The following is a 10,805-nucleotide window of genomic DNA, read 5'->3' on the forward strand; positions in this document are numbered from 1 at the left end:
GTGCTGGGCACTAAGCCGGAAACACCTCACTGACCATCAGAGTGCTTATTTTCATATGCATTTTGTGGATAATCAAACTAAGGCTTGGAGCTGGAGAAACGCCTCTGTTTAAGAGCACTTGCTACTTGCAGTGCAGCTCTGTTTGCTTTCCAACACACATATGGTGGCTCACAACCGTCCATAGCTCCAGCACCAGGGGATCCAAATACCTTCTTCCGGCCTCTTTAGGCATTGCATGCATGTGGTGCACATACATGCAGGCATACACTCGTGCACATAAGATAAAAACAAACAAATTTAAAAAGAAAAAATAGCTCTCTTCCTGCAGATCCAGATGGAGCACTCTCAGCTCCTTCTCCAGCACCATGTCTGCCTGTGTGCTGCAGTGCTCCCTACCATGGTAACAATGGGCTAAGCCTCTAAAACTGTAAGCCAGCTCCCAGCTAAACGGTTTCTCTTATATGAGTTTCTGTGGTCATGGTGCCTCTTTATAGCAATAGAACACTGACTAAGGTGTGCATATTTATGATTATATTTTAATTGGCCTTTACATTTTTCTAGCTCTCTTATCTATGTAGAGAAAGAAGAATTTTTCTCTTTTTGAGGGTCATATTCACAACTAGGAACCATAGGTGGCACTTAAGACACTTAATAAATCTCATTGCTCTGCCCAAGGCATCATTCTCTTTGGTTTCTTACTCTTTTTTTTTTTTTCCTGTTCTTGACCTTTCTGCTCACTTATCCACCTTTATGCCCCTGTATACCTGGAACATTTTTCTTCTCTTTGTTTTGTCCAGCTTTCTCTGATGTGTCCATGGAAATTGCCTAGCTTGGCCCTGTCTCTGTTCTTCGCTGGGCAGTCTTTAAAGCTGTGGTGAGATTTACTTCCTTATTAATTAGAGCCCTAAAATTCTAGAACAAGGACTCTCAACCTAAGGGCTACAGAAAGGCTTCAGAGGTTCTACAGATTTCTGGAAATTACACACAAAAATTGGTGGTATATGCCATTTCACATTAGGCAGATGCGGCCCGCTACACTTATCAGGGCCTCAAGAGATTTCAAGGGCCCTAGAATGTAGCATCTACTAGTCTTCGGTGATCAAGCTGCAAATGATCCAAGTTTACCCTGGTCTCTTGAGAGGCTACAAAGTTCTATTTTCTAAGAACTACATCTATTTCAGGTTCCTGTGCACAATTAGCTCTCACACTGTCAACAGTTCATTAGGATTAGCTATTGAATGGTAGTCAATATAGTACCAACATTAGGACTAAGCAGTCACCAGTTCAGACCCTTGAAAGCCAACCAAAGGTGTATGAAGCATAGATACTCTTCATCATCGTGGTCACTGTCATATTCTTTAAGGCACTGGAAACATAGCAGTGAAGAGACAAACTGAATTCCTTTACTTGCACTCTAGTGTATAAAAACAAAAATAAGGCTCAAAGCTATGGTGATCTGCCTACACTTAAAGAATTATGAAATTAGAAACGGTTATTTACTGAACATTGTCAGACACCAGCTCACATAAGAATTTTACATATCAAATGAGATGACTGACTCCCCGGGTGACCTCAGAGTTATCGGAAACTTTGGGGAGCCCTATACTGGGTGCCATATGTTACTGGGGAAACAAGTTTCCTCTTTTGAGTTATTAGTTATACTAATAAAAGAATTTGGAATCTGGATGTGGTGACACATACCTGTAATCCTAGCACTCAGGGAGTCAGAGGCAGGTGGATCTCTGTGAGTTTGAGGCCAACTTGGTCCACAAAGTGAGTCCAGGACAGACAAGGCTACACAGAGAAAACCTGCCTCAAAACAACAAAACAAAAACAAAACAAAAGTTAGAAAATGACTTATAAAGAAGCCCAGAGACAATTTTATTAAAGTGTTAAGAGAAAAACAAGGCAGGCGGGCTATAATCTCAGCAGCACCAGGAAGAGAGAGAAGAGTGGAAGGTGGTCTGGTTGTTAAGTGGCCACATGGTGAGGAGGGCATGTGGCTTAGTGAAAGATCGGAGCATCAGGAAAGCACATCCAGGCTTTCCCAATATCAGAAAAGTGGCCAGGCTGCAGGACAGAGGCTTGGCAAGTTGCCATTGCTGCCTGATGAAAGACCTCCAATCAGCTGCTGTAGGGGCTGGGTTTCTGGGAAGGGAAAGTGCATTATCTCACTAAGGGGACAATGGTTTCCTTTATCTTCTTAGTCTGGCTAAGACTGACAGGCCCAGATGGATTAGCTCTTAAGGGGGAGACAACTGTTTGTGATATCCTAATCTTTGGAGCAGATCAGAATGCCATATCTTCATCCAGGGCTGGAGGAAGATTCTGTTCTTCAAGGGAGCCTCAACAGAGCCGTGATATGCTCAGTGGCCTCCAAGGCCATTCCTAAGCTGAGACATTAAAACCATTTAGGACTGGGCTGAAATTGGGGAAGGAATATAATCCATTTTCACCATGAAAATCTAAAGACCCCATTCCAGAGATGTAGGTGTGGGTTTTCTTGGTTGGTTGGTTGGTCTTGGCTATTTTATTTGAGTTTTTATACCTCTACCTCCCTCCCAACCCAGCCCTTATCCCTTCCAACACCTTAACACCAGGGAGGAGAGACAGAAAGTTAAAGGGGAGAGGGGATGTAGGTCTCTTTAGATTATTTCCTGCTGGTTAGGGTTGGGTTCCTTGGGGCAAGTCCAATCTTTATACTCAGGATATCTTCAACTTCTCCTCAAACAACAGCAGTCAGGAGCAGCAGGGAGGAGAAGCAGCTGCCTCCTCCCCCTCCTCCTCCCCCTCCTCCTTCCCTCTCCCATCTTCCTCCTCCTCCCCCTTCCTCCTCCTCCTTCTTCTAATCTTCTTCTTCTTCTAATTCTCCTCCTCTTCCTCCTCCTCCTCCTCCTCCTCCTCCTCTTCTTCTTCTTCTTCTTCTTCTTCTTCTTCTTCTTCTTCTTCTTCTTCTTCTTCTTCTTCTTCTTCTTCTTCTTTTCTTCTTCTTCTTCTTCTTCTTTTCTTTGGAGTTCTCCCACCCATTTTGGACTTTGACATTTATTCCCTCTGAAAAGGTCCTAGAATTCCAAACATCAACTATCCTCAGCTGGCAAAATCACACCCCTGCTACCACATGAGGCAAATCATAGCTGCCATGGACAGTCTGAAGCAACCTCATATCCCACACCTGGGATTAAAACAAAAACATATTCACATAATATAACTGGGCTTTTAAAGAATCTAAGATTCTCACTACACAGGAGTTGTTCACTAGAAAGGGTTATTGTCTGTTTCCTAGGTTAACCCCTAAGATGCCTGCAGGCAGGTGCTCATTCAAGAGGTGATAAGAGTCCAGAGCTCCCTTCTGGCATCCCTGGCTGGAGAGACAAGGATGACATGTCCTGCTTCTGGCTAAGGACAATAATGAACTGCTGAGCCACGTGGTGGTGGTGCATGCCTTTAATCCCAGCACTTGGGAGGTAGAAGCAGGAGGATTTCTTAGTTTGAAGCTAGCCTGATCTGTAAGTGAGTTTCAGGATAGCCAGGGTTACATAGAGAAACCCTGTTTTGAAAAGTAAACAAACAAACAAACAAAAAAGATCAGAACTATTCACTCTTGGGGTTCCTGCCCTTAAAACTGCCTAGCCATTAAAAAAAAATCTGCCCTCATCATTAGGAAGTCAACTTTCCTTTCTGTTTGCAGTTGCCCCAATTTTAGAAGGTCCAATGGCTTCCGGCTCTTAAACTGGTTACATCTGGGCAAAGTGCCAAGAGGAGAGTGAGTTGAGGAAAGGCAACAGTGGCAACACTTGGTCACCACAATCCCTCCAGGAGAAGCCAGGCCTGTGGAGCGCGGTGTGCCTGTAGATTAAGATCCCTGTGCCTCGCTTCTCAGGCTGGGGCTGTCCCTTTGGCGAGGAGAATGAAGGCGCTTCGGACTGAGCTGAGGATCTTCAACAAGCTGACCCAGCTGCAGATCAGCCTGGAGGGCTATGAGAAAGCTTTGGAATTCGCCACCCTGGCTGCCAGGCTGAGCGTGCTCACAGGTAGGTGGTCCTAGCTCCGAGGTGCATGGAGCTGGAGGAATAAACACTACTCAGCCATGGCTAGTGAAATGCATGGTTAGTGAAGCAGTGGGCGTCAGCTTTGAACTCGGGCCGTGTGGGTTCTAATCCCATGGTTGGCAGGCAGGGAAACTGTAATTGAATTAGTTTCCACAAGGTTTGGTTTGTCATCAAGAGAGCAGTTTTCAAACAAAAAGCAATGGTTGTCTATGTAACCTGGCAACTTGGGATGAGGGACACAAGTCCTCATTCTGAGGTCAGTCAGTGTTGCCAATGCTTATTATTATGATATCACAGTTGGTAACGTTCCCCATGAGATAAATGGTACTTTATCCTAGGCATAGGTAATGCCTTTGTCACATAGATGATTTTTTTTCCCCATGAATTTTTAAACAATTGATAGGAAAAGAACATTTCCCCCATGGAGTAGAAATGCAAATGAAGGCCAAGTTCCCATTTAACCTTAACCTAGTTGAAAGAGCTTCTTGCACTTAGAGGGAAAACTGGTTGAAGATACTGTAAGCCATTGGCAAGGAGGAAAGGCAGAATTAAAAAGACCGAATACAAACTTAGTTTTGAGTGTTGTGTGCTTGAGGAAAAGCAGTCTTGATTAGAGAAGACTTGATTGATACAGGAGTAGATGGAGACCTGTGGTAGTTCCAGAAGGTTCTGAGTACTTGTGAGGTCATCGGGTACAGGAGCTAGTGTAGACCCTTGCCTTTTCTCTGCAATTTAACTGTAGGAAACCTCACCAGAGGTTTGTCACTGAGCCCAGGAAAGCCTGAGGGACCTTGGGCAGCTCAGTCTGAGCTCTGTTTCTATTGCTTCCTGGAAAAGAGCCTAATGAGTCTGGGCTCACCGTACACAGGTGTCTCTGTGATTGTAGTTTCCCAGGTCAGAGAATGTTCTCTTCTTTTCGACTGCTTTTTATAATTTTGGCTTTTGGCTCTTTTTTTAAATTTTTTTTTATTTATTTTTAAAGATGGCACTCAATAGCATTCCAAAGGCAGGACCAGGTGAGCTTTTGTTCTCTGGGTTAATAAAAACACTTTGTATTACAATGGTTAGTTACTAAAACCATGAACTCACACTTCAAACACCTTAAGCCCTAAGCTCACACAAAGCCACTGTTAGGATGGTCGCTGTGGACTCCATGGAACTGAGACTTGGTGAGGAGCTGTGATGTCACCGGACTATCAGTGTTCTTCGTTTGAAAGGAATTCCTAATTACTTAATCAAGCTTGTCTTGTCATCTTAACAGATCTTGTGTTTTAAGACATAGCTCCCCTCTCCATACTGAATTACAGCGTCGTCTGCAACACAGAGAACATTTCTTCCAGAAACCAGACATCCCAGCATTTTGTGGCTCTTTTTGTAGCATGTTCCACGGGAGCAATGCTCTATATATTTGTGGGATTATTTAAGGAATTCCTTGTGCTGAGACATTAAGCTCCACGAGGGAAGGGGCCTCCTCTTTGCTCTTTCTTATGCCCCCAATCTCTGACATCTAGTAAACTCAGCAGGTTTTCTGGGCTGAATATGAGTGAACAATTCCCAGCACTGGCTACAGGGTCTCCCTCAGTCTGGTAACTCCGGGGACGTCAGAACAGAAGCAGGCTACAGGGTCTCCCTCACTCTCTTAATTCCTAGGAGATCAGAGACAGGAGCTGGTGGCTTTTCACCGCCTAGCTTCTGTGTACTTCTCTCTGAACATGTATGAGATGGCGGAAGACTGCTACCTGAAGACTTTGTCCCTGTGTCCACCGTGGCTGCAGAGTCCCAAGGAGGCCTTGTACTATGCCAAGGTGTATTGTCGCCTGGGCCGACTCACTTTCTACCAGCTGAAGGTAAGAGCTAGCCTTCCATGATGAATTTTTGAGAGCTACTTACCATTCAGCTGCTCTTTGCTAGGAAAGTTAGTAGGGGGCTTTGGAGCAGAGGTGAGAGGACCAATGGGCCAAGATGATCCATCAGTCTTCCGTCACAGGGTAGGAAATGGTTTCACTGGGGACATGAGGACTTTTTCTGTTAAGCTCCACTGGAGAAGTGAAAGGGGTTGAGAAGAAAGACCACACCTCAACTCTGCTGTAATCCTTGTGAATACTGAACGACGTGTCTATCAAATGTTCTAAGTCAGTTGCACCACATTTCTTAGGAAGTTTTAGGAAATTACATTACTTAAGAAATACACCCGCCCTTTAATCCCAGCACTCAGGAGGCAGAGGCAGGCGGATTGCTGTGAGTTCGAGGCCAGCCTGGTCTACAGAGTGAGTCCAGGACAGCCAAGGCTACACAGAGAAACCCTGTCTCGGAAAAAAAATAAAAATAAAAATAAAAAAAGGAAAGAAAAGAAATGCACCTGCATATGGGTATGTTTGAGATACTTACATATGGCACCTTGGATATAAGGATATTTAAGCCCTAAGAAGGTTCTTGCCTTGATTCTCTTCTTTGCTGGGCTGGAGTCCAGTCTACAATTCCCAGTGGAGCTTCTGGAGCTGAGTTGGTACCCTGCAATCCTCTAACCCCAAAATTATGTCCTTAACTTTGGCTTCTCCTTCCAAAGGTCCTTGTCACCCCAGCATAAGCCACAGGACTTGTGAGTCTTGTCCAACTTTGACCACAAATGGAGAGTCAGGGCAGCTCTTCTGACCCTTTCCTATTGGTCAGACTGTTTCTGGCCTGAAATAGTTATGTGGGATAATGAGAACCAGCCATCCTCTTCTTACATCTGAAGACACATCTGTTTCTTGTCCTGCTGTGTAGGGAGGGACAGGCGAGGTGAAGGCCCACTCAGCCGTCATGCTGTAGGGCCACAGCAAGCAGCTCAGGGACAGAGAATACATGGTTTGGTTGCATCGTCCAAGGACTCCAGGCATTGCAAAGGGAAAAACCTCAAACAACTATGATCAGAACGGGCATTCTGCCGACTCACGGGACTGAGTTACGGATTTAGTTATGGAAGCTGAGGTATGGATTTGGTTTCGGGTACTTCCGGATCCTGTTCCTCCATCAGCTTCCTAGATTCCTCCCAGCTCCTTCTTGACACTGTATGTTCCTGTTTCTCTGTGTCTCTTGGCCTCATTCCTTGCCAGCCCCTGGGAGGCTGTCCTATATCCAAAACCACACAGACTGTTTTCCTTTTTGGGTCACACTGAAAAGCTCCAGAGAAGAATGGACAGGTCAGGTTTAGGTCATGGGACATAAACCCTTGAAATGCCATGTCCAATGCAAGCTTGTGTTGTGATTGAATGACATGGGGAAGATGCCATCTCTGTGCCTGGAGAGGAAAGGCCCTGTGATTGGCAATGCCACTGGAGCGAGAGTGCAGTGAGGGAAGAACTCCTTTGAGGCTGTGGGATGTGGGATGTGGGATGTGGGGAGTAAAGAACGCTATGGTTCTCCGCATAGACTTTAAGCCTATCCCGGAAGTGCTGCTAATGATGTCTCTTCTTTGCCCCATGGGGTTAGGATGCCCATGATGCTACTGAGTACTTTCTGCTGGCGCTAGCAGCGGCGGTCCTTCTGGGTGATGAGGAGCTGCAAGACACCATTAAGAACAGGCTAGACAAAATCTGCCAGAGCCCCTTGTGGCACAGCAATCCCTTGGGGTGTTCTTCTGAGAGGGCACGGTGGCTCAGTGGTGGGAGTCTGGCCCTCTGAAGAGACCCATCCCCTTTCTGACCACGTTACCATGGCTAGATGCTGCCTTCCTGTCCCATACTCTTAAATCTGGACTGGGAGTGTTCAAGTTTATCACCTCATTTTATGGAGAAGGGCATTGCCGAGAAGGAGGCAGGCTCTGTGAGGAGCACCCTGGATTTCTGCTTTGCCTCAGGAGCTTTGCCCGGGATGCTGTGACTCCTTCCTCCACACACAGAGTTCTGAAATGCTTTCTTTCAACTCAGCTCTGGAGAAAGTGAGGAAAGCTGGGGAAAGGGCAAGCAGACCGCCCTGGTGCCCTCACCAGTGTTCTCAGGGATAGGTGCCCTCCAATGGCAGTGGAGGAAGCCACTGTTTCTTGCTTGCTTTCTTAAAAACCAAAGGAGTCTCATGAGGACCTGCGGGCACACAATTCAGCATGGTTTTAATTCAAGAGGCATAGCCCCAGAACAGCCAGGTGGAATGCACAGAGGTCCAAGTGGGATCCATATTCTCCATTCTGCCTGAAAGCATGGCTCCTGTATGATCTCCAATGAAGCTCACCCAGGGCTAAGGCTTGAGGATTATGCCATACATTACATGTAAATACTGTGTATCATTAAATATCGGATATTTACATTTATATACACTCTTGTCTCCTTTATCATGGGACTGGGGCGGCGGGGGGAGTGGAAATGAGATGAGAAGCTTTGAGCTTTCTGTAAGCACACACCACACAGATTAGCTTGAAACGACATTGATCATCCATCTCATAGTGTTTGGACAGCTATAATTCACATGTGGCCTTGCTGGGTCTTCTGGCTCAAGATGGCTTACAAGACTGTGACCCAGGTGTTGACTGGGAGGGTGGGGGGGGGTTGGGGGAGGAGTCACCTTGGGTTCCATTGAAGAAGAAACTGCTTCCAAATGGTTCATATTGTTGGCAGGAGTTGGCTTGGTTTGTTGCTGGCAGTTTTCCAGAAGCTAGTCACAGTTGGTGCCATGTAAGCCTTGCTGCCATGTGATTGCTGCTGTCTTCAGAATGAGCAAGGCAGAGAGGCAAAGAGAGATCAACAAGAGAGACTATAATTAAATTGAGAAGTGGCACCCATTTGTTTTGGATCCATTATAAGACAACATCTACCAGAGCCTTTTATGGCATAGCAGCCATTTGATGCTCCTCAGAGAGGATTGGCTGATGCAAAAGAGGGATGAGCGGCTAGCAAGGGCACAGAAGTCAGGAAGGGAGGGATCAGTGAGATTATTCAGGAACTGTTTACCATTGTAACTGAGTTCTTTGTAATGGAACTAGGGAGTATGCTCAACCACAGTGCCAGTGTCGGATGATTGACAGCTGAAATGGAAACTCTGGGTCTGTACCTGAGATATTTGAGTGGAAACCCCAAGGAGTCCAGCTCCTTACCTCTTACAAGTGTCCACAGCCATTCAAGTGCACACTGACATGGGAGAAATGTTGTCCCAGGACAAGGCTTCTCAGGCAGTGTGCACTTGAATTATCAGTCCCGGTGAACAAGCTGACCGTGAACTTTTGCTTCCTGCTCCTTTTAATTCTTGTTTAGTGAGTCACATGTTCCAGGAGCACGCATTTTGAGAGAGTAACTCCAGGGATCATGAAGCAGGAGGCTCATGCCTGCTCCGAGCCCTGTAACACACGTGAGGAGATCTGGCCATCATCTCTGTAACCTGTACATAACCACTTAGATTTGACTAACTGGACCATATTCCTATTGTCTTGAGACTTTGGAGATGACTAGAAATTGTCTGTGAGGTGGGGGTGGGAAAAGGTGGTACACTGAGACATTACATCCAGTCACCAAGGCTATGGATACATCAACATTTCCCCCTCTCCCCCTCCCCCCCACCGGGGGGGTGGTACTCAGTCTTTATCAACTACTTGCTATTCTAGAGTGCTCTTCCCCAGAAAGGAAATGGAATGATTCAATCCACTCCTGTGTAAAACAGATGCGGTTCTGCTCCCACTACAGGCCGCAAAATCCCTAGGCTGGGAGGAATGTTGTGGTTGAGGCTAGCTGGTCTAATCTCCCATGTAGAGTCCTTGCAGAAACATTCCTGAGGGATGGTCAGGGTACATGCGTTCCAGAGCAGTTACACATCTTGTATTTGGAGAAGGCACTCTTGGCCCAGAAGCCATGCCACAGACATTCTGCGTCTGACTCAAGTTACAGTCTCTCCCTTTGCCCGCTGACAGACTGTCATCCTCTGGGGGAACTGATACTGCTTTAGAACCACGCAGGCTTTTGATGTTGGCTTGGGGCATGAAGACTATAAGAGAGGGCTAGTGTACTTAGTGCAAGTTGATGTTGTAGTTTAAGCCTCACTAGGATTTGTCCCCTCAGCAGCCATAGCCTATTCTCTACATCGAGCTTTGTAATGATGTGAAACTGGGCATTTTAAAAATGGACTTCTGTCCCATCAGATTTTTCTCATTGGTTTCAAGTGTTTATGTGCCATGTGTGCGTGCATGTATGCATTTGCATATGTGTGAATGAAGGGCATTATACTGGTTTTATATTTCATTTTAAGTTTTGGTTAAAGTTTTCTAACTGTGCATTTTGATTTATCTGTAAATCTGGTAAATTTGCCTGTAAATCAGGTCAGATGGAAATGATCACTAAATTTCCAAAGGCAAGAGTCAGGCCAATTTTAAAAGAACCCAAACATTGTGCCAGATAATTATAATTGTTGTTGTTATGTGTAAGTCACATGTTAAAGTGGTTGTTTGACGTATGTGTGTGTGTGTGTGTGTGTGTGTGTGTGTGTGTGTGCGCGCGCACGCGCAAAGCTTTAAACAATATGGGTTGTTTCTTTTGGAATTCCATTGATCTTTTTTCCCCCCCATTAGCCACAGACATTGGAAGGAAACAGGTTCAACCTGTATATTTCATAGCTATGGCTTAGGTACCTCATTATCCCAGCCTATCTTCCAGAACTTCTGTGGGTTGCCTGGCTCCAGGCTCCTTATCTCTTATCAGAATGGCCATATTGCTTTTGGGAGCACCACTTCCCTAGCCAATAGTACTAGCATTCTTCTTCTTCTTTTTTTTTTTTTTTTTTTGGTTTTTCGAGACAGGG

The 10,805-nt window shown here is 45.6% G+C and overlaps 1 protein-coding gene across 1 annotated transcript in view; it reads left to right on the forward strand.

Annotated features, from left to right (window-relative positions):
* Sh3tc2 (SH3 domain and tetratricopeptide repeats 2) overlaps positions 1 to 7,857 on the forward strand; it is a 60,749-nt gene extending 52,892 nt beyond the window's left edge. The window contains exons 15-17 of the mRNA XM_051163396.1: positions 3,881 to 4,031; positions 5,700 to 5,896; positions 7,521 to 7,857. Coding sequence (XP_051019353.1) covers positions 3,881 to 4,031; positions 5,700 to 5,896; positions 7,521 to 7,712 — 540 coding nt within the window. The 3' untranslated portion in view covers positions 7,713 to 7,857. The remainder of the gene's footprint in view (positions 1 to 3,880; positions 4,032 to 5,699; positions 5,897 to 7,520) is intronic.
* Positions 7,858 to 10,805: the final 2,948 nt, after the last annotated feature.

This window comes from Acomys russatus, chromosome 20, assembly GCF_903995435.1.
Source record: "Acomys russatus chromosome 20, mAcoRus1.1, whole genome shotgun sequence".
NCBI lineage: Eukaryota > Metazoa > Chordata > Mammalia > Rodentia > Muridae > Acomys > Acomys russatus.